The sequence below is a fragment of the Dermacentor albipictus genome, chromosome 1 (genome assembly GCF_038994185.2).
Source record: "Dermacentor albipictus isolate Rhodes 1998 colony chromosome 1, USDA_Dalb.pri_finalv2, whole genome shotgun sequence".
NCBI classification, from domain to species: domain Eukaryota; kingdom Metazoa; phylum Arthropoda; class Arachnida; order Ixodida; family Ixodidae; genus Dermacentor; species Dermacentor albipictus.
The window spans coordinates 28,696,502-28,720,626 of record NC_091821.1 but is presented as its reverse complement, the minus strand read 5'-3'; the positions used below and the strand labels follow the sequence as shown (position 1 = coordinate 28,720,626).

The 24,125-nt window shown below is 47.9% G+C and overlaps 1 protein-coding gene across 2 annotated transcripts in view; it reads left to right on the top strand.

The window, feature by feature from the left end:
- The window catches only part of Dora (zinc finger SWIM domain-containing dorado), a 217,181-nt gene that overhangs the window by 108,715 nt on the left and 84,341 nt on the right, over positions 1-24,125 (top strand). For both annotated transcript variants that reach the window (XM_065437182.2, XM_065437183.1), the window contains exons 16-20: positions 8,058-8,144; positions 8,259-8,383; positions 11,530-11,942; positions 14,792-14,916; positions 15,977-16,172. In XM_065437182.2, the coding sequence (XP_065293254.1) occupies positions 8,058-8,144; positions 8,259-8,383; positions 11,530-11,942; positions 14,792-14,916; positions 15,977-16,172 (946 nt within the window). The remainder of the gene's footprint in view (positions 1-8,057; positions 8,145-8,258; positions 8,384-11,529; positions 11,943-14,791; positions 14,917-15,976; positions 16,173-24,125) is intronic.

Sequence of the window (24,125 nt, the reverse complement as noted above, 5' to 3'; positions counted from 1 at the left end):
TTTGGGCTACAGTTCAGGTTGTGACATTCTCGCTTTCTTATCTTGACTCTTTGTAAGTTTACGATATGGCTATTCGTCTACCCCGAAAGTGTATTGATGCAAAGGTAACATAAAATATGGCTCTGCAAAAAATTTGTGTTACGAAAAAAAAATGCAATAATGTCACAAACTTCAGCACGCATTTAGCTATGCAGTCAATACTTAACAAGCCTTCTATCATGTTTTTAAATTTCCCCAGGCTCTCCAGAAAGTAAAAGGGAGAAAAATTCTGCTCAAATAAATTAAAGAAGATGTTCTCAAGATATCACTCTGAAACTTGTAGGGAAGCATCAGCGAGACATTCTAAACATTTGTGCCAATTTTTTTTCAAAATCAATGAAGAAATAAGAAAGTTGATTTTCAAAGCCACATCCCCCATTAAACATTCATGCCAGTCGCAAAGCACCTCTGGCACGGGGTCTGATAGCTGGTCGCCTAGGGCATCCATTTGCACAAGGAGAAATTTTTCACCTTCACTTATAGCAGTGGCAGCTTCAGGATCACGCTCCATTGCTTGAAATTTTTGCTCCATCGCTGACATAGCACCAAGTCCTCGTTGCACAGCAGCGCATTTTTTATTCACCACCTCTTTTTCCTCACACGTCAAGAAACTTGTTTTCAAGTACACAGTGGACAACGCGATCGCACTGTCCAAGGCAGATGAAAGAGAGGATCTGGAAGCCACTGTCGATGAGTACGAGACACCAAGCGCACTCGTCACGACAAATTCTTGTGCTGGTGGAGCAGGAGTCACATTGCTAGAAGCGTCGACGCAACCACACTCTTGCTTAGATGAAGCAGAAGCTGCCCCACGGGAATCATCGGTGCGATCATTGTAGGTGCGTGGGCGAGCGGCGATCTTTGCCATGCTGGCTAGCTTTATAGAACGTTTCCTTGCACCGAACGCGTCCATTACACCAAGCATTCCCATGCTACCCTTTCCATAGACAATGCAGAATGCCCAAAACACACTTCTGAGAAAATGTCTCTAATAGTGTTTGGAGCAGTTCACATATCTCAAAATGCACCAGGATTGTAGTTTTTGCTGTCTTTACTTACAGGTGGTTTTTTTGGGTCTCTGCCCTTTGATTTCGTGCACGCGAGACTATTTTCTGGCTCACTGATGGCCAACGGTCGATGTACTTAGTCACACAGTTCGACGTGCTGACGCGCAAAGTGCCTAGCTGCGCAGTCTGAGGTGCCGATGCGCGAAATGCCTAGTCGCAGGCTCGAGGAGTCAACACTTGAGGTGCTTAGTCGTGCAGTCCAAGGTGCTGAAGCACGAAATGCCTAGTCGCGGGCCCGAGGAGTCGACACTTGATGTACTTAGTCGCGCCGTCCGAAGTGTCGAAGCGCGAAGTACCTAGCCGCACAGTCTGAGGTACCGAGGTGCAAAACACCTAGTCACTGGCCCGAGGAGTCAACACTTGATGTGTGTAGTCGCGCAGTCCAAGGTGCCGACGCACTAAATTACTAGCCACGGGCTCGAGGACTCGACACTCGATGGGCTTATTTGCGCAGTCTGAGGTAACGATGTACGAAATGCCTAGATGCTGGCTCGACGAGTCGATGCTCAATGTACTTAGTCGCTCAGTCGGAGTTGCCGATGCAAAAATGCTTAGGCAAGGGTCTACGATTGCGGCGCGCAATGTGCTTGATCGCCGAGTTGGAGACTCCTATGCGCGAAATGCTTAGTCGTGGGTCCGAGGATTGCATGTGCGATGTGCTTAGTCGGGAATTCCGAAACAGCGAGTGCTGAAAGGCTTAGCCGCGTGCGTGTCCGAGGATTCTGCGCGCGAATCTTGGTCGCGATGTCCGCGTCGCCGATGCTCGGTATGCTTAGCCGCGGGTCTGAGATGTCCACAAACGTGGGGATTGGCTACGCTACTGCAATGTCCGTGTAGCGCCCGTTTTGACACGTCGAGATTACAGCGAGTGGTGACGTACCGACTCGCGACTTGCAAAGAGCCAAGCAGACGACGCGAGCGCCTGACCAATGGTGACGCGTTCTGGAATCACGTGGCGGGCGCGGCTATTCACATACTCTGGCACGACCTTCAATCATTTGCTTTTTGTGTGCTTGTTTCTGTATGGAGGAGGTAGCTGAAGCGGCAAATTTGAAGATAAGACCAAGATGGCTTTCCAACAAGACCAAGATGGCGGTGCTCGGTTGCGCCGTTCCAGAGATATTGTGGCTTGAAAAATGCTCTTCTTTCTTGATTTCCACGAAATTTTTCGCAACCTGGCTGATAAAAAAATTATTTAGAGCACTTCTACGTGGTTTACGGTGATGATATTTTGGAATCAGGTAGAAATGGAGTTGTAGAAACTGCAAGTGTGATATCAAAAAAATTTATTTTTGGGCCATTTTTCGCAATGCAAAAGCCACATCCCCCCTTAATCGCTCGCTTTCGTCTTTAGTGGTAGCGTCAAAATCGTTCCTGGCCACACGGTTCCTCATCCTTGTTTCACTCGCTGCCGAAACGAAAGACGGCTGACCCGCTTGCTGATCATCAGCAATGCACAATGTTGCCAGTGAAAAGAAAGCGCACGGCTTTAGATTTGGAAACTAACTGCCTCTAGCCGATGAGGTGGTCGTCGTGAACGTGCTTACATCAGACGGCGGTGGCGGTAGCGATGACGCGGTGATGCGGTAAGGCAGGATGCCTCAATGTTTTCCTCACAGGAGGCCCGGCAGATGATTCAGTCCCTCCAGGGCTTCATTTTCACAAGGAACCTTCCGCTACACTACGTGGAGAACTTGGGGGGTATTCTGTAAGAGTCCACCTAATGGACTGTCCATTTTGGCTGCTGCTGATTGGCTAGGGCCGCTCGTCTCCTCCTCCCTCGTACAGCTACATCCAATCAGCAGCGACTGAAACGGACGGTCCACTAGGTGGACTCTTACAGAATAGTCCCCCTAGATGCCCTAGAGAAGGATATCGGCAAGCTTCGCGTAAAGCATGGAAGGCCGACAAACTTTATAAGGTTTTCTCGTGCAAGCCAGTAAGAAGTACATGGTGAGATGCTTGCGACGATTTCGCCTCAGCATTTCTTGATTTCTCAAGCCGACAGGCTGCTGCAGCAGCCTTTTTCCAATTTTTGAAAGGCACCGTTTGGGGCCATGAAAGCAATGAAAGCTAGGCCTCACTCTGCCAAGATGCAGACCATATAGCGCTCGTACCAACAAGTGTAATTCAAAAACGCTTCCAGAAATGCTTAGCATGTTGAAAAGTGCAAACACGCTACAGCAACCATCGCCTTGTTCAAGAAAGCATGCTGCCGATGCCAGTGACCAAAATCATTGTTAGGCCTATGCTTTAGTTCAAAGGTTGCTTCAAACCAAGCAAGACTGTCAAAACTATCATCCGATGCCCCAAGAGCTCCACGTTGGGCAGCCAGATGTGGGCGTCTCAAACGTGCCCTTGGGACAAAGGAACGACAATACAGTAGGGCAGACAATCACAAGGGCATTTATCGTACTTCTCCTACACCAATGCCAGCTAGCCGAATCAATACCAATAGAACATGTAGATGGGCACATGACAAATATAGGAAATTCTATTCACCACGACAGGATGCTGGACATCAACGCCTAATCAATCGCTTGACCGCACAAGTGAACGGTGGCGTTCGTCCATTCCACTTTCCTGATCCTAAGCCTTTCGCAGGATGGTCCCGCAAACGGCTGGCAAGCGCGCGAGACATCCACGCAGCTTGCCAACCCCAAGTCAAAAAGGAACAGGTTGATCAGCTAACAGGCAGGTCGCAGATCCCTTTTGCACCTAAGTAACCCCACCGTTAAGTGGTGTTAGCAGGGAAACACTTGCGCCAACTCTCGCAATATGCTGCAACCACAGCGACTGCCACCAGCACTTGGCTGCGTGGAGAAGCTGGATAACAGGAGACGCGAGAGCCATGCGAGGAAAACGACATTGGAGGGCGCATCAGAGTTGAGCATCCCCACAAGACCCAAAGAGCAAGCGCTTGGACGTCACGAAGGAGCTAGGCCTCGCTAGATGGACACTTAGCGCAATTAGCTGCATTTACAAGGATGCAGTAGGAGCACATCATATTAATTTATCATATTGCATATACTCATACATCACCATTTACATGAATATGCCTTTTCCTGTCGAGCAAGCTAAGCCAACTACCGTAAAAACCGGACTATAGGTCGGACCGGAATATAGATCGACCCCCCAACTAACCAATTCTAAAAATGAACAAAAATCTTTTTCAATGGCAAAAGTACCGACCCTTAGAACGACAGAAAGCTGAGCTAGTTGGTAAGGATTCATTATGCAAAAAAGCGATGAGGCGTGCAGACGGGACACAAGAGTAGAGAAGTGGACAACACGAACTCTGACTATCGACTGAAGGGAGCACTGAGGCGAAAAAAGAAAGAAGACACAAAACTCATCTGCGAAAGCTCAGGAATGGTGTCACCACGTGTCAGTCATGTACATGTGTCGGTCCACGTGAGAGATAACTATTAAGCCACTTAATCTCTTCCTTATTTAAGGTAATCGAAGGCTGACTCACGCACGCACTTCCACTGTTATAGATATGCCATGCCTCTCCCATAAGACGTATATCTTCATTCTTATGCCTGTACAGTATCGCGCATTCATCTAACTCTGGCGTGCAGTTACAATCTTGGCAATGTAGGGAAAGATTAGAAGGCGATCCACCGGTTAACGACCTTTTATGCTCCATTAGCCTTTTCGGGTGCATGTGTTGGTCTACGTGAGAGATAACTGTTAAGCCACTTAATCTCTTCCTTATGTAAAAATCGAAGGCTGACTCAGGCACGCACTTCCACCATTATAGGTATGCCATGCCTCTACCATAAGACGCTTATCTTCATTCTTAAGCCTGTGCAATATTGCGCATTCATCTGACTCTGGCGTGCAGTCTGTGGGGATGCGCGACCCTCGCGCCTCCCCTGATTTTTCTTCCACATAGCGCGTCTCCTGTGGTCCCGCTTCGCCGCGTGGCCTGCGTGACGTCAGCGCGGTCGATGTGGTTGAAGCGCAGTCCGAGAGATGGCGCGAGCGTCGCGCCGCTGCACGGTTACTTGGTTCGGGAGAGACAAGGCGCTCTCGCTTGGCTTCGAGACAGCGAGCGGGACGGTCGTGTTGCACGTGCAGCAACCCTCTTCCCCGGCGGGTCGCCGAACAGCGCGGACACTCCGCGCGCGCGGCGACCGATGCATCTGCGAGACCGCCTCGCGTGACCGCCTTCGAACGCGCCACGCTTCGCGTGACTATACACGCGAACGACCAGGCGTTGGGATCCAGCATGGGGCGAACATATTCGCTCACTTCCGGTCGCGGTGAGTCGGACTTCTAGATTTGTCGCGCGCCCATCGGCATGTTTTGTGGATAGCAACTCGGCTAGCAGGCATTGATGTATGAAAGGTGCAATAAATGCCCTTGTGATTGTTTGCACTGCTGTGTTGTCGTTCCTTTGTCCCAAGAGTACGGTGTGAGAATCCCCACATCAGACCGACAAGTCCTAATGCGAAATTTGAGCGCAGCGCTTTAGCTGTTTCGGCTTCTCTATATACTGAGGCAGATAATTCAAGCAAGACATGTATGTACAGTTGCAACTTTTTATTCTTCACTTCTTCAAGAAACACTCTACTTCCAGTTCTTGATTGTCATGAAGGTAGCTTTGTGGTAGGAGAAATAGATGGATATATGCTAGACTTGCTGCACCGATATCTGGTTTGGCGTAGTGCACCACTGGATTCTGGTGGCAATGGCGCTGACCTCTGCTCGGGCAGTTCGTTTAGCAGCAGCGGCAGACGAAGGACTTCCACCGGTTGCTTCACTCATGGCTCAGAAAGAACTGGCTGAGAATAAACTACTTATGTAGGCAGACAGACTATATTTTAATATAAACCGGCTGTGAGCTTCGGACAATCTTTCTGGTGTGGAACATTTCGCACCAGCTGCTGCAAACTGAGCGTAGCTTGGCGCAGCTGCCTCGCTGATCGGGAGGTTATGGGAAACAGCTCGTAGGCGCATAGGAACATTGCGCGGCGAAGAGATAGCAGCGACTGACTGACGCCGCTGACGCTGCTAGTGAGTCAACTTAAGGTGCCTTTGGAACATTGCGCGGCGAAGAGATAGCAGCGACTGACTGACGCCGCTGACACTGCTAGTGAGTCAACTGAAGGTGCCTTTGCGTTTCGGCTTGGGAAGCACCCACCGTGATCCATTGATACCAAGCCGGCACTTCGGCAACCTGAGAACACTGCGAGCTCTCATGCAGGTGCCGCCACGGAGGAGAGGAGGGGGAGAAGAGGTGCACGCAGTGGCGAACAGCGGCGGCTATGCGTTTCGGCTTGGGCAGCAGCACATCATCAAGATCAGCCGCCACCGAGCCGGCACTCTGATTGCCATCACACAGAGGTTGCATTGGAGGAGGAGCAAAGAGAGCAAGGCTCGTGCCGTGCGCGAGAGATGGCTCCAGGAGCACGCTGGCCCCGGCTACCGAGCTGGTTATGACGACGCACAACGGTGCCGCGAAACGCAGGAATGGACGCCAAATAGCTGTGCTCTAAAGAAAGGTTGATTATACCCATTGCGAGAAAATTTTAGCTTCGTTAAAAGGAGGTTTTCAATACGTGGGCATCTATTGGAATTTCAAGGGGAATCACGATTGCTTCGTTATATCCATTAGTTCGTTATATTCTGTTTCATTATAACGAGGTTTTACTGTACTTTGTTATTAACAGTGTTTCAAAATGCTTCGATTGACGAACATGGAGAGAGAGAAACTTTATAGTAAAGAACAAAATTTGGGATCCCATGGTTGGGGCCTCTAGTTCAGGGATTCACTGGCATGAGTGGCTCACTGGGCTTGGTCTAGGAGAACCAGTTGGCTATCTTGATCCTCGTCTGTAAGCCGTGCCTCCTACTGCCTTTAAAATCTTGTGTTTTTAGTTGTGTTTGGAATGTGTATGTGTTGCTCTGTTTAAGCACGTCCATTTGATGTGCGGTGACGTAGGGGTGTCACTGCACCACGGGCATTCATCATTAGAATAAAAAAAGGAACAGTGCAACACAGGACAAGCGAGTGAAGAGCACAGGACAGAGCGGTCTGTCCTGTGCTCTTTACTGGCTCGTCCTGTGTTGTGTTGTTCCTTTTTTTATTCTAAAGATGAACCAACCAGCTCCTTTGAACACACTGCTGGCATTCGTCAGTGTATCTATCTTGGGGGCGAAATGCGAAAACACCCGTGTACTTAGATTTAGGTGCACGTTAAAGAACCCCTGGTGGTCAAAATTTCCGGAGTCCCCCACTACGGCGTGCCTCATAATCAGAAAGTGGTTTTGGCACGTAAAAACCCCATATATTATATTATATATATATAGTGTATCTATCTTGTGTGGTGAATATAGCTAAGTGTATGTAGATTTGGGTACACGTGTGTTTGAAGTCGGCGCCAACTCTTCGCCTGTTGAGCATGTAAATTTCGGTGCCGGCGTCCTCATTGCCTCCGCCCTCTCTTTGGTGTTTCAGGATGTCGCATGGTGTAGAGGGGGCTCATCACTCGGGACGTGGAGATCACAGTGGAAGTAGTGGTCAAACAAAGACACTGCTGAAGTTAATCAATTCAAGGGCTGATTTCGCCCCGTTCCCATCTTCAACTGAGGCTGTAGCTGCTTTGGCCCTTCTATGCTGCTACTGCGGCGCAATAGAAGGCACCGGCCTCTTGCTTGTATATTGTTTAGACCATGTGAGGACGCCATGGTTAAGCACATGGCTGCCAATAAGAAGCAGGCTACACTGCGGCAGTACTTTCAGCCAAAGAAATAAATACTTTGTGTGGAGTATTTGCTGCGCCACAGTTGGTTCATTGGTTGATTTATACAAGTTCCTTACGCATTTTTTATGTGATCTTATATGTCAAATTCTGGCTGTATCGAACTACTTCGCGATCACCGCGCTGTTTGATATATCAAGGTTCGACTGTAACTTTTTTTCCTTCTTCTTCTTTACAGAAAACAACACTAAAGGTGCACCAAATCCAGGCACTAAGCTGCCATCAGATGAGGCTTTAGGTTTTGAAGCAGCTGTTGCTGCTCTAGGTAATCACTTTTACGTACCATTGTAAAGCTTAATTAAGCCTTGAGCTGGCCACATTGCTCAGGTGTTATAACAAATCTTCCATTTTTTTTTTCTTCTCATTTATTTATTTGCAGGATTAAAAGCAAATGTCTCAGAAGCTGAGCATCCATTGTTGTGTGAAGGAACGAGACGGCAAAGGGGCGACCTCAGCATTACTTTGCTCGTGTTCTATAAAGATGATCAAGAAAAGCTTGCCAAGGTTTGTATTTTCCACTAGTGTGTCAGCAGTGTGCCAGGTACTCTGAAGCAGATATGCTGGATATGCACAGATCCTTTAAACCCTGAAGTCATAATGCATAAAGTGGGGCACCGAAAGGGGGTATGAGTAGCGTGCATTTTCTGCTCTCCTGTGCAAATGCCCATGATGCCACATCCATTCAAAAATTGGTGATCAGTCGTCCTAGCAACGATGGGGCAACCACCTAAACGGTATTGGCGATGTCCTAGAATCTTAAACAGCTGCTTTTTCTGAGCTTGTGAGCACTGGCCACTGAATTGTACAGGTTGTTGGCTGTTCTGTGTATTTCATGCACTTTGTTCCTATTACACATAGTTTCAGTGTGCCTGATTCAGTCACGGTGGCAGGTTGCAAGTGGACTACTGTGCTTGTATTTGTGTGCAGCCGTAATTCTGTCTAGAGCACTGAGGGAGCATGCAATGAAGCATAGATTAGGGATAATTGAGCTTAGCTGCTAGGCTTTAAATATAATGTTAGTGCACAAGGCAACCAAGACACACAAGGTATATTTTCTTGAGTACCTTACCTTGAGATTTAGCAAGAGCTGCAAGGCCTTTGTTGTTACAGTAAAACCTTGTTAATTCAGATTTCACAGGACCAAAAAAAGAAAAAGCCAAAATTAACCAAATGTCGAATTATCGAGGGTATCAAGAAAACAATAAACAATTACTTACTACGTCAACATTCTTTTATTTACTGACTGAAGCTGCAATTCTCATCTCGTGAATGGTTTAGGCTCACAGTAACGGAGCCCTTACACCTTCCTTCACAGTACGGCCATGGCGCAAGACCCACGTTTACTTCGAAAGATGCTTTTCACTACCACAGACAGATCTCAATTATTTTTAGGACGATGAGCTGGTCAACAGATCATCCGTCCATCGCAGTGCAGCTGGAGAGTTTGATGCCAGCATGTGGGCCGCGGTAAAATTGCTCTTCATCCTTGACACTTCTGCCATGTTCGTGACATTGTGTGCACATTGCACTGAGTCAGAACAAAACCAGCGCATGCTGCAACCACTGCGAATAAAACTGGTCACTATCAACGCAATCGCAGAAGGTGACTACGCCGTTCTGAAGGCACGTTGCAAATGCACATAGAGTCTAAAAATAACTGCTGCTTGCCTCAGCCACTGCAGACGAAACTGCAGGCATTATTCACATTTTGACATGATCATAGATGCTGACTGCGTGTTTGATAAGGCATGTGGCCAACGCGCACAGAGTCAAAATGAAACTACTGTTTGCCACAACCACTGCAGACGAAACCACGGTCACTGTCGACGCGATCACGACCATGCAGTTCTGAGGATGCGCAGCCATCGTAGTGTCACGTGCAGTGGTAAACACAAGAAAAAAATGAGGGTGATAAATGGGATTCCTGCGACAGTAACGCATTAACATTAGTTTTCCTCTATGGAAGGTGCAGCATCCATTGTTACTTTAATCTATACAGCACACAGACCACAAATGTAGCCACTTATGTACGTGACTATCAGAACTCGCGACACATGTCCGCACTTTGCCTGCGAGCGATGTGCTTCCACTGATGGCCAAGTGTCAGCTGTGTGAGGCCGCATTTCAGCACGCTTTTGTCAGGTGCCTCCTCCCCTTCCACTTTTGTCGGCCTCCTCTCTATTCGTCTCTCCTTGTCTACCATACATAAGCCGACAGAGTGGTTTTTGTTCACATGACCATACTAATGCTGCTGAATTAATAAAGCTATACAGGCACAAAAGTACAAAGTCGAAATAGGTACAAGGCGTTCCGGTGTTCCTGTCTTTCCCATATGGTTTCTTCTGATAACTATGGCAATGCGACTCCCCAGTTTAGTTTCAGTTGGAAGCTAGTGCTGCTCTTGCTCTTTGGCATCGCACATTTGTGGCACTCCACGCTCTCCTGGTGTGCCAACAAATATGTCCAGAATAATGAGAGTTTGATGCCACTAAATAATACATGCACCTGTCAGGTCAAGAGGACGAGTCCAAATTATCTGATCTTCAGAATTAAGGAAGGTCAAATTAACGAGGTTTTGCTGTACAATAAAATTTACATCCATGCCTCATCACTCGTGTAGCATGTTTTAGACAGCATCCTTCACCTTTAAATATGAATGAGCATCCAAGTATGTTCTGGCAGTCTTGACCTTTTTATGGAACCTTTTCATTTTGTTACGTATGCTTTCTTTTTAACGCGTTAGCATTAGGAGTGTAAAATAGTGTATGTCTCTGACGTGTGGGAAGCCGGTCGTGTAGTTGAGGTGGAGAGAGAATGGGAAAGCTTAGAAGAGAGTGTGTGTGTGTGTGTGCGTGTGTGCGTGCGTCCATGCGTGGGTGTGCGCGTGTGTGTGGTGCAACTAAGGTGTTCTGCTCCAGAACCACCGTGAAAAATAGCCTTAATCTCCCTACCCTTGTCATGCGCATAAAATTATCTCGCCTCTGCCTTTTTCAAAAGATCTATTATCATAATAACGTACTTAAATCGCGCTGAATACAGCCTACTCATTTCATATCTTCACACCTTGATCACCATTGCAAAGTTCATATTCGTCGAGGAAACACGGTGACATATTCCCATTCATTTCTACCCAAAACTAGCCGTGACTGGAACCACCTGCCAGCCTCAACCGTCAGTATTACTAACCCAGAAAGATTCCGCGAGGAACTTGACAGGTCCTTTTGATGTCTTTTTCTTTTTTCTTTTTTTGTTCAATGCGTGTATGCGTGCATAGCAGGATGACCTGTATGTCACTATGTTGTTCCATGTACATTATGACAACATGCCATTATCTTGTATAATTTTTTTTTCTTGCTGCTTTTTCTGATTTTGTTCTTTGTAAAGTGCTTCTTATCAAATTTGTAAGTGTTGTGTCTGTGCCCCTCCCCTCTACAATGCTGTAAAGCCTTGAGGGTGCTTTAAATAAATAAATAAATTGCACTTCACTCTTCGAAGAGGCAGGACGTGTGTCAAGTGAGTACCTGAACAACACTTTGCAATGTGGTGAACTCGGGATTTAAATAATAAATATGAGACCTCAGAGGGACTTAACGCTAAATGCATTTCTCTTGCATTCACTGCTAAATCACCATTGAATTTTTGTCTTCCAGATTATGGATCGACTGTTGGACAAAGAGGTCCACCAAATGTATAAGAGCCCACCACTGAGTTCTTACTACAGCACCTCTACTCCCCCTGTGGCAACTGCATTGAACGCAGCATTTCCTGCATCCGAGAGCACTTCGGGCAGCTCCTCTTGCACGCCACAGACCAAGGCAGATGACCTGGCACCATCCACATCTGCACTTTCTGCAAGCAATGCTGCAGAGCATAGCAGTGACTCCACCAGCTGTGTTAGTGCAGCCGACTGCCTTGGTGATGGCGTTGCAGTGGTGGCAGCAACAGCACCAGCAGCCACGGTAGCAGCAACAGCTGAGCCAGGAAGTCCGCCACCTCTGGCTTCTGGAGGGGTACGCCAGGAGCACTCTGGGGGAGCAAGGGTCAAATCACACCGGCACAACAGGTACGGCAACCTATTGCAGGTTGCTGAGTGACTAAGCGAAATGGGGAATGTCGGGGGAGTTTTTACGCGCTTGATAAAGTCATGGAATTGTCATGGAACAGACAACTGTCTCCCAGGGGGACAGCAAGATGGCAGCGGCCGTCTTAACCCCACCCCTGGAGAGACAGCCACTGCCTGTATGTTTGATATAAGTAGGTGAATTGAACTGATGTGTGCTGTGGTTCGTGAAGACAGAAGTGCTGTAAAATTTAAAATCATTGATGACATTGAAGGTGCCTTGAGCTATGAATATACAGTAATCCCTCGTTATAACGAAATCACCTTACTCGAAATATTGCTTCATTTGAAATTTCTTCCGGTCCCGGCCCAAACGCATGCATTTTAAGCCGCATTACTCGAAGCGCACGAGGACCTTGACCTGCTTAGAGCGAAGTGGCGAGTGGAGGCATCAGCGTCGCTGAGTGGTGGCGCTGATGAGTGGTGGCCCTTTTGTGAATGCAGTGTCAAATTAATACCACTGACGAAATAGTTTCATGTAGGCACAGAACAGGCCACAATAGTACCAAACCCATGACTGATGACTGCCTATTAACAGGTCTAAAGCAAGGGCTCCCAGCTGTTTATTCCGGAGAGAACGGAAGCTGTCAAATTCCATGGTGCAGCATGCCCAAGCCGTTAATCTTGGTCGCAATCGCTTCGCTGGTGGTCCCCCGTGATAGAACCCACACGAAAATAAAGTTTTCCCGATGCTTTGGGATGTCAGAAAACCGCAGTCTCTTGGATGCCGAAAAGTGGCCAAAAGACAGCGGGCACCTTAGCATTCCATGGGGTGCGCTCGATGAGCAAAGTTTTACCACTCTAAAGAGCACTTCTGGCACTGAAACGTGCTGAAAAGCACAAAAGAAGTGTCCCTCATATTATAAGTGCCTTTGAAGGTTTTTGCCGTATATGTATGGCGCCGGTTTTCTGTTCCGCAAGTTCTTTGCTGTACGGGTACGGTTTCGACCCTCCGTTTGAAATTTTGCGCCATAATGATGATGTGTGTTCACTGTGAGGTGCTGCCACCTCTTAGGACTTAAAGAAGCATTTGAAATTTTTGCTACCTTCTAGATAAACAGAACCGATTTCTAGCTTCAGCGCATCACACAGACTGCGGCAACACCCCTTTTGCGGTTTTGGTTTCGCTGCATGATCGCAATGGAGGCGCGCGAAACGTGATCTTTCTCTTTGTCGGCACTCTCTTGCAGGTGCGGTAGAAGTTGATTTCTATATAATTCAACCCTCAAAGGGTTAACAAATCGGGAAGACGAGTTTGGGGAAGCCGGTCTAGAAATTTGCTTGCCACTTGCCATAATCAGCCTGCATTGCAATAAAACACCACCCCTAGCTTCATTGCACTTTTGATGGTGCAAATCGACTGATAACTTGCTGAAAACACGAAAAATCCGAGCGTCTCCAGTGGCTAGTCAGGCTGTCAACATGGCAGGTCAGTACAAGCTGGTGCTTCCCAGGTGATTTTCTCGAGCGGGTCGTGCTTGATTCACGCCATTCGACTTTAGTAAAACGGTCTAAATGCGTGGTAGGGTCATTGAATTTTGTTCCTAGACATTTGTTAGTGGAACGGACGCGACGGTGCGCAAACACTGACACTCGAACTGTAGAATTAGCGCAGTGTCATCGACAGCGGTGCGCCAGAAAACTGTCGTTTTGCAAACCTCATGGCTGCACACCTCAGAAAAAAATTGCCCAGAGATCATGCAAAGCCCCTACTGCAAAACTGTTCAGTTTTGACGGTCGCGCTGCACACCCACAATAAGCGGGTAATCATTTTTTTGACACAACAAACACAACCTCAATCTCGGACACGCCCGGTAAGAACTTTAAGCAGCCAAAGCTCACTGCCTGTTTTGCACCTGAATAAAGTTTTGCTTCACTGAATATATTGTATTTTTACTTCCTCGTAGTTGTGGCGCAATTAAAGCTCAACTGCTTTAGCTTTTCTCGAGTGGTCGCTTATATCGAATTACAGCTTATAACGAATTTTTTCGCCGTCCCACTGACTTTGTTATAACGAGATATTACTGTAGTTAGAATATAACTTGTGCTGAGCATGACTGATGTAGAAAGGTTTAAAATTGGGTTTGCTAGAAATTCTAGTATTATTGTGCTCCCCACAATGGGAAGCACATGACATTACTTGTTTTTTGATAATAATTGCTCTGCAAGCCTGAGTGATGATAGGACGGGCGGCTTTTACTTGAGTTGTGGTCTCTGTTTAGTAAGATGCATCTAAAACTACCAGTTCATTGCCACTATTAGCATGCGATCCCCCATTACAGAGGGAGAGAAGAGGGGAAAAGCTTTACATGCCTCTCTACGTTGTAGGTTCTGAGCCATGCTCCCTAAATGGCTGCAGAAAATAGTGCCTTTTCCTCTCCACAATCGCTCTCTCTCGCACTGTAAAAGTTTTTAGCTGCACGCCACTGGCAACAAAATTATGTTGCATACGCCGTGAATTGTGTTTTACATTATCGAATGTAAGCGAGCACCAGCAATCACTCTGGAACATATGGATACCACATGTAAATATAGCAGATAGAGTTGACCCGTCAATTCAGATTTCAATTACTGTCAACCGACAATTGACGATCGATTTTTCCTCTATCTTCACTTTCACTAAGACGTGACAATGCGCTTGCAACACACTAGCACTGGCAAGCAAAGTGCTGCCGCATGGCTTTGTGCCCACTGTTGCAACTGGCGTGGAACTTTTGCAGTATATAGTACATGTTAAGGTTTTGGCTGGTTCACTCATTGACCCAACTGTGTGTGACTTGCATGATGTGCAGAAGTGCTGGTGACAGTGGTGATCGTAGCGAGGGAGCTTCAAGTCCTGGCTGGGAGGAGAACTTCAAGGCTTGGGAAGCCAAATTTCGATGTACAAACTTCCGAACAACAAAGAAGCATTCAGCAGGTCAGTAAAGCTGAAAACATCAGCACACAGTAGGGTCTGTCTATCCAGAATGACACATAGAACTGATAATTAGAAGGGTCTTGCAGAATTTATATACAGTGAAACCTCGTTAAACCGTAGTTGGCTGGAGCTTGGAAAAAGTATGTACTAGACGGTAGTACTGTTAAACCGAAATAGCATTAGTGGTGATTAGCAGTGGTTGGTCGTGGTGGTGGTTGGCAGTGCCGATGTTTCAGCATACTGTGCGAGGTGGTCAACGGCAACAATGACCCACCGGTTGCTGTCAGGAGTGTTCAGAAGGGGACAGAAAAGATTGACTCCAACGCGGTCTAACGGCGGGCAGGGCAAGGCAATGGCTATAGAGGACCAGCAGTGCTGTGAGGAGGTGTTTTGCGGCGCTGACACGTAGGGCATGACCGAACATACTGGCAAACATAGCGATACATGCCGCACCAGTAATACCGAGTACGGCACTAAGTCCGATACCACTAGCACCTGTGTGCATCTCAGTAGGTGGGCTAGGATCAAAGTGACGTAGTATTGTAGGGGACGTGAGGAGTCCGCGAAGCGTTATAAAATGACTCATCACACTCGGGAATTCAAGTCTAGAGGGCAGTGCTTACGGTAAGAAGCTGCATCAAGGGGGCAATAATGGAGGCGAAATTGCATATGAAATGCCGTAAATACGAGCACAAGCCAATGAAGCTAGAAACTCCTTTAGAGTGCAGGGCTTGGGGTAATCGACAACTGCACGAAGCTTCGCAGGATCCGGTAAGATGCCTGCTTTCGAGACTTGTGGCCTGAGATCATAAGTTTACGGGCGCCAAAATGACATTTTTTCAAGTTTAGAAGTTATCCTGTGGCAGTGAGACACTCGAGAACTTGTTCAAGGCGAGTGATGTGAGAGGAAAAATCTGCAGAAAATACTACTATTGGGGGCGAGGACTTATGGAATTACAACTTACACTTGCTAACAATCTTTATGAGGTTGTAGTGCATCAAACTCTGTAATTGCCACAATATCTACCTTGCCCACATATATGCGCTTTGTGATTCGCAGGCATGGCCAGCATTGACAGCAGTGCACCTGAAACAACATCAAGCGACAACTCACCCACAGTGGTGCGGCGTGGTGGCTGGGGTCGCCCGTGTGGACCTGGCAGTGACAGTGGCAGCAGTGGCGAGAGTAGTGACTCAGTTGTGTCCAGCTCCTCTGGGGATCGGGCCACAGGTGTCAAGGCTCGGCACACAGACAGGTGACTGTGTTTGCTAACCTCACTGTGTTTTTGGAGCAGAACCTCGCTTGTGTTTAAGGGGGGATGAGGGTCTTGAAAACTTTTTTTTTATTTCTTAACGTATCTTCCTGAAAATTCGCATGCAGATATATCTTTCAATGCTGATTCCAAATATATATTCAGATTTGATATATCTCATTTAGAAATGAAGATATCGCAAAATAACTGATCCCACATAGGTCTTTTGTTACGGGCCATTATGGTAATTTCTTAATTGAAAAAACTAGTTTTAAAGAATAGCTGTCATTTCCAAGGACCTACTGCACATCCTAAAGCTAAAGAAATTTTTAAAAAGTCATCATATAGGTCATGAATGAATATCAAAGTAGGAAGAAAAAAACAATGCAGGAGTAATTAGCTTACACCTGACCTAATTGCTAGTCTATTTGGTTTAATGAAAAATGGAAAGCTTTAGGATGCAGCTGAGGTTTCACTGAAAAAAATGATACCTAATTCAATAAAATCAGTTGATGCAAACATTATGAAAAGTTCCGTAAGGCAAAGGCATTTGATCAAAAAAGCAAAGCTGAGAAAATTGCATTCAAAGTTTTGCTTACTCTGCCACTTTTGTTTACCTATCACATGGAAAAATTTAATGCTTTAGCATGCAGCCCAGTCATTACTGAACACAATAACACCAAACTCACAGAAATCTGTTCATGTAAAGATTGTGAAAACTTCTGTATTGCGTTGGCCTTTGACAAAAAAAAAAGCTCAAAAAGTCACCTGCTATTTTCTATGAATCTGCCACACATTCACAAAAGTCCTGGGCAGTAGTCCTGGGTTCTGTCAGGCTTGTGTTTCTTGGCCATCCTCTTCTTCACCTTTTCAGCGTTGGTGTGACTTTTATCAGACCTGCACAGCCTCTGTTTATCTTTCTCAAGGCTCCTACGAATGAGGCAGCTCCCAGGACTGTAACCAAGCTGTGCTGCAACAGCTCTGCTGGTTGCTGCCATTCCTTGGTTGAAGCGAGAAACTGCTTCTGCAACAGCTCTTTCAACAGCCAGCAAAGAGTCATGCGTGTTCTTGGAGCTTTGGCTCCAAATGACAGAGTGTAGGCACTCAATGGCGTTCTGTGTCATGCCATCTTTGCAGCGCTCCAAGAGGGCCTCGTCGCCCAGCCTTGCAAATATTGGCTCAAGAGCAGTGCGAACGTGGCCTGGCAGAGGGTTTTTGTGTGGTGACGGCTCCACTTGGTTCGCCAAAGCACGATTGAAGGCACACCACGAATCAACCCCTTGAGGACAGCAACTGTGGTCTGGGGCTTCATCTGTCGAGGTCATGTGCAACAGCGTGGCATGCACTGCCTTTTTCATGCCTGCAACGTCGTGGCTGTGGCTCCGCAAGGCATACCCATAGTAGTTTGTAATTTTCTTTATCTTATCTTGGGTGAGGTTGCCCTTTCCGCCAAGAGATTCTCCTTGTGCCTTCTTCTTCTCCACCAAGTTGCGAAGAGCCGTCCCCATCCGCTTGTGGACATGGTTCAAGCAGTCTTTCTTTTCAATGGATATATATCCATACACTTCTCCTGAGGTCAATGCATGAAAGGTGCGGCTATCACCATCAGAAAGTATAGTTGTGTACCGCAACCCATTTTTTTCCAGAGACCTGTTGAACAAAATGATAGCTGCTTCAGTCTCCATCCGGCCGGCATTGCAGTCGATGTTTTTCATGCACTTGTGGTTCACAGCCCAGTCACCGTACCCATCATCACTGGGATCAGGTGCCCCTTGGCACCCACGACAGTACCTCGAGAGCACAACATGGTCCAGTACTAGGCCAGTGTATAGCTCTATGATGCAGCCTACTGCAATATTTGAATTGTGACCACGTGTCTTCCATGTGCCATCAAATATGACATCTACATTTCCTGGTGGATTCAGGAAGTTCTTGTACATGTCCTTCACCACTTTGACGCTTGCTGCTTCTGTAGCAGTAGCTACTGCCTGGCAAGCTTTCACCATGGTGTCCATATGCCCCCTGAAAGTCTTGTGGTGAAGTCCTCGGTGAGAGAGGTTCATGGTGGCACAAAAATCTGCTAGGGCAGTCGCTCCCTTGCCTATACTTTGAATTCCCTTCATTGCCCGCAAATTGACTTCAAAGGGCGTGATGTTGGATTTCCCGGGCACTCGTGGCGACGAGAAGTGCCGCTCGGCGAAATCGCAATTTGAGCATGTGAGCTCCAACTTCACTGCTAGGCCGTATTCTCTCTCACTGCACTTTGCGAGTTGGAGAGTGGTCATCCCACACTTGCTGCAGCTTGTGGACACAAACATCTTCTTTAGCACTGAGAGATCAACGATGATGTACTCTGTGCCGCGATCGTCATCTTCACTTGCTGTGCCGACGTTCATTAGCTCGAACTTGCGGGAAGTCGCGGACTGCTTCGCCAATGAAGTTTTAATGTTGTCTGCGTAATTTTCGCGCCCCGCGCACTCCGCCTCCGTGAAAAACACCGTGTCGAAGCGTTGAGCACGCGAGCTCGGTTCAGCCGCGTCCGTCGGCACCGAAGCGGCGTGCGGAAACGCCGAAGTCAACGTTAGGCTTAGGTCAGCCGGCTCAGCCGCTTCCGACGACACGGAATCCGAAGCGACTTGCAGCGTCTCAAAAGTTGGCATTTTCGACGGGCTTAGTCCAGGCGCATCCACCGGCACTGCACAGACTTGCGTTAACGAAGTTGACACTGATGGGCACTGTCCAGCTGCGTCCACAGGCGAAGCTAGCGTCGACGGGGTTTGTTCAGCCGCATCCACCGGCGAAGCTGTTGTTGGCGAGCTCAGTCCTGCCGCATCCACCAAGGGCACAGCAGCTTGCGGCATCACCGAAGCTGTAGTTCTCGACGATGTAGCGCTGTTCTTATTCCATGCGCGTCTCTTTTTGCCGACTGCTTTTCGCGTGCTTGCTTTCAAGCGCGCGTCTCGCACCATCGTGACACGCGGAACAAAGCCACCAGGCACGCAAAAGCAAGAAATTCGTGGTTAAAAGAAGCGACCCAATAGCCAAAATATCTAGAAGAACGATAAAGAAAAAGGCAGAACGAAAAATACTAGGAAACAAAGAGGAGCTCGAAAAATGACGTGCGTGCAGGCGAAAGCAGACGACGTGAAGGAGTCGGACAAGCGGCCGCGGAAGGCGAAGCATACGTCACGGCCAATCAGAGGGCTGCGCCTCGAGGAGGCGCCCGGTTCACCCAATCAGCGGCTGTCTCGCGACGATTTCCCGCTTGAGAACGGGTGCCAATCCCTCCGCTGCACGAGGGTCAACAGCGTGCCGAGGGGCGCCAGAATGGAGAGCGGGAAACCAGCTTTCAAACGAGACCAAGATGGCGCCGATCGGTACGCGTCGCGCGGAGCTACGGCAGCTTGAAAATGAGGCAAATCTTCGCGCTTGGCGTTCAATTTCGGCTCACCGACGTTTATAAATTACCGTTTATTTTATACTTTGAGTAGGAATTGCGCCATAATATTTTGTAGAGGCATAGTTGGGACATTAAAGACTTCAAAAACGCAATTTTTGAAAATTGCCATTTTTGACCATTTTTCGCGATTTCAAGACCCGCGTCCCCCCTTAAGTAGTGCTGGAGAGACGGGTAAGGGATTTGGCAGACTACAAGGGCCTTTCATTAACCCTTTGACAGTTTTTGCCGTACATGTACGGCGGCGGTTTTCTGTCCCGCAAGGTCTTTGCCGTACGGGTACGGTTTCGACCCTCCGTTTGAAATTTCGCGCCATAATGACGATGCACGCTCACTGGGAGGTGCTGCCACCTCTTAGGACTTACAAGAAGCGTTTGAAATTTGTGCTACCTTCTTGGGGAGATAAACATAACTGACTTCTAGCTTCAGCGCGTCGTCGCGCAGACTGCGGCAACACCCCTTTTGCGGTTTCGGTTTTGCCGCGTGATCGCAACGGAGGCGCGCGAAACGTCATTTTTCTCTTTGTCGGCACTCTCTTGCAGATGCGGTGAAAGTTGATTTCTATCTTGATTGGCGCTGCTCTTAGCTTGTTTATAACCGCCGCTCGTGAGGTATTCTCGCTCTCAGCGGCAACGCGGTTTCGGTTCCGCCGCAACAGAGGCGCGCGAAACGTGATTTTTATCTTTGTCGGCACGCTATCGCAGGGGCGGCGGAAGTTGATTTCTATCTTGATTGGTACTGCTCTTAGCTCGTTTATCACCGCCGCTCATGGGGTATTCTCACTCTCTCCGGCTGTGCGGAGACTCGTGTTTCAAGGATACCACACTCTGAAATACTATTGAACATTTTGCAGTTCTGAGTGATGCCGACACCAAAATACTGTTCCTAATTTTTTTTTACTATTTATTCCCGACTTTATACATCTTGGACATTCAAGATCCGCAATAAAATAATTTGACCACCTGGGAAAGTTTTCTTCAAAATAATTCGACCCTCAAAGGGTTAAAGGTGCCCTGAACCACTGTTTATCGAAGTTGAGAAATGCATTTGAAGTTAAATTAGACTATTTCAGAAATACTTTGCCACAAAAATTGCTTCAATGCATTCAACCAGAAGTGTAGTTATTGGCAATCAAACACACCGTTCATGGTGCTTCCACTCCTTCGAAGATTTGCACTGTGAAGGCTACGGCGAAGAGGGGTGTGCCCACAATACTCCTCCTACTGAATGTCGCCGTGGCGTGCAGTTCAAATTTGATTTTGGATGTTCTCTTAGGCGCCACTATCTTCACTTTTGCCACCTACAACGTGCCAAACACAGTTCTCCTCGGCAAGCCGCAGTGGGCTCAGCTAGCGCACTCGTCTCCGCATCCTGTGGGGGCCGCGGTATATACGCTACATAGCAATCCATAGCTACATGCAACTGCAGAGTTTGTGCTCACTCGCGCTCATATTATTCTGTGGCTGTGCTACATGGCACGGACCATCTTCATCCTGCACCAGCTTGACCGATGGATAGTAGCCACTTCCAACTTGTGCATTTTGAAGCTCATTACGAAGCGAAGTCTGTCAAGGCTGCTCAGCTTGGACCCAGAGGAGCAGCTCTGGGCCGTCCGGATGGCCGAAGACGCCGCCAGAAAGCAAGGGCTGGCCGCCGTCTGAGGAGGGGGGGGCGGGGGATTGGGGGTTAGTCTCCCGACCCCCACCACCCCTGAACCCCATCAAGGACATAACAAAGTTTTATCTCTCTCTCTCAAGGCATCTAACCAGGAGCTGCCAGGAGTGAGTAGTGTGCACTGGCAAGCGCGTGTGTGGTGTGACCTTAAAGGGGTTGGGACACCAAATTTTGTGGCTATAAAAAGCATGTTGTAGGCTGCTTCCGTATGCAAGGACACCCAGAGCGAGGTATTGGACGCTGCAAGCATTTCAAAATAATTTTAATTCAGCTCCAAAAAGTCATTAAAAACTCCTTCTCGTGGTCGAGACCCCTCGCTAGCGCGGCAGTTATGACGTCACAGAGGAGGAACGAAAATATTGACCTCATAGCACGCTAGCACAAATACGTGACGTACGATGAGTAGCGATGAAATGCCGATTACGGAGCCTGTTGAGCCGAGCGACTGAGCATATATAGCCTCCACTATGACCGAGCTACAGGCATATGGAAATCCTTTCTTAATGCAAAGAAGGGGTGAGGCGTGCAGACTCGGACGCTAGAGGAGAGAGGTGGACAACACGAACGCCACACGGCGGCCCGCGAACGGCAAACTGCGTGTAAAACTAGCCGGCCGACTCCGAAAGGGACCATGGATATGCGGCGTTCGTGTTGTCCGCTTCTCTCCTCGCATAGTCGCATAGTTCGGCAGCTTGGAGCGGTCTCTCGTTTGCTTGGCCTTTCTCAATGTGAGCGCCCGTCCACGATACCGGCACGGAGACTCGCCGCGCGCCGTTTGCCGTTCACGGGCCCCCTGCGACGGCGGTTTTGCTCACGAACGGCGAGATTTCCTTGCCATACAGAAGACGGGCCCAGGACCCATTTGTGCGGCAGCCCTACGGCGAAGCAGCTAATCAGCGACCAAGAAGTGGTCACTCTGGCACCGACGGCAGCCTCACCGCCGATATCATCACTAGGCCTTTTCCGGTTCAATTCAAAGCTAAAGCTTACGGCTCTTCGGAATGAATCACCGACTCTCACAAGCCGCAATATTTTCTTACCGTTGTTGTCACTCTTCGCAATAACTATAATAATCGCAACGTGCACTTCGAATCGCCAGTTGTTTACCTCTGCTGGGAGAGCACGCGTACGCGCGAGCAGACGACGCAGCATCGTTTTACGTCGCTATCTTTTGTGGCCCACGTGGCCAAGCCAGTTGCGTTTCCTCCTCTGTGACGTCATACATCCCCCGGAGCCCAGAAACCAAAACCGAAATCGCTCGGTATAATAATGCTGTTATTAAATTATTTATCGGATATATATTAATCCCGCTGTGTGTATCGTGCTCCCTTAAGCATGACGCAACGTTTGAATCAACAAATGCATGAACGAAAATTTTGATGTCTCCACCCCTTTAAGTTTCGCATGGTTCGAAGCTAGTTCAGGGTTCAAAACTAGTTGAAATTAGTGACACCCGACGACTACGACATTGGTAAGCAGGTGGGTCAAAGTTTAATTCCTATGTGGGGCAGCTGCGGCCAAGTGTGAGCACACGGTAGTCGGCTTCTTCCAGAAGTGCGTAATTATTATTGAAACTCGAATGCAGATTTTTGTTTACTTCAGCCTGTTTATTAAACTGTATGAATAAATATACGCAGTAACAGTAGGTAGAAGCATATTGATTGAAACACCCTTCTTGATTGATTTCAGCTATTGGCCAATAGCAGCCGCATATGGTAATCCACTATATTATGAGATAAAGCGTTCAGAAAAGAGAGTGGAGCAGGCTTCTATTGAAGAGAGAGTTTGAGAGATCTCACGCTCCGCTTGCGAGATCCACGTACCAGCACAACTGCAAAATTGGGCTGAAAAGCTCACTGCAGCCTATGCTATCATATGACCGTGTTTTTTTGCCAAGCCTGAGGGGTGGTTCCGAGCCCCTTTAACCCTTTGTGGTCAGGAGCATTTATGCACTTTGCAGCCTTTCTGGTCGGGAACCATTTCACACGTTCTAGACTCCTCAAAGAAAGAGCACTGGTCTGAACACATAATGGGTCATTTATTTCTGAAAACTTTTTTTAGTCATCAGGCTCTTGTATATTGCACTGCCCCCACCAGCATCACATTGTGGGTTATCACCACAGGAACCACTTTCTCTGGGTCCTCATTGTCACTTTCTTCTTCAGTCATCTCATCGAAGGATGTTCGTGAGTTAGCGAAATGTATTCCTCCTCAGTACAAAAATTATCTTCTGATCAACTCAATTCAGGCGAGTTATTTCCATCAAACGCATCCAGAGAAAACAGGGTCATCCTCTTAGTACTTTGCTGTGAAGAGCACATTGTGCAAAGCACGTACAAATTCCTTGAAGTGTGCCATTAAAAATGTGCTATCCACGTATGCAGATGCTCACAGGCCTGCGCGGCACACACAGCATAGTACACAACACAGCACCCATAAGCTGGAAAAGCACTTCCATGGGAGCTCCATTTTCGGTGGCACACACTAGAGGGTTCATACCTTGCGACGTGCCGTAACGTGTGCTGAAGGGAAAACAGGTATCTAGACTATGCAGTGCCCACGTCGCATTCCTTGACTCGTGATACTGGCCCACTGACGCTGCTACATGCGGACACTAAAGGTCGGCACTATCAGTCGACAGTGCAAAAAGATGACGAAAATAAAGTTGGGCGGCGCGTGCTTGCAGCGCAAGCATGACACACGCTAGTCCGTTCTAAGAACATGCTATGCTGGTCCTCTTGTACTGGCGCTCTGCTACAACCTCTCGGCTCGCAACATTTGGCGACTCCGGACTACGAGATGACCGACCCCAGCAACCTAACACC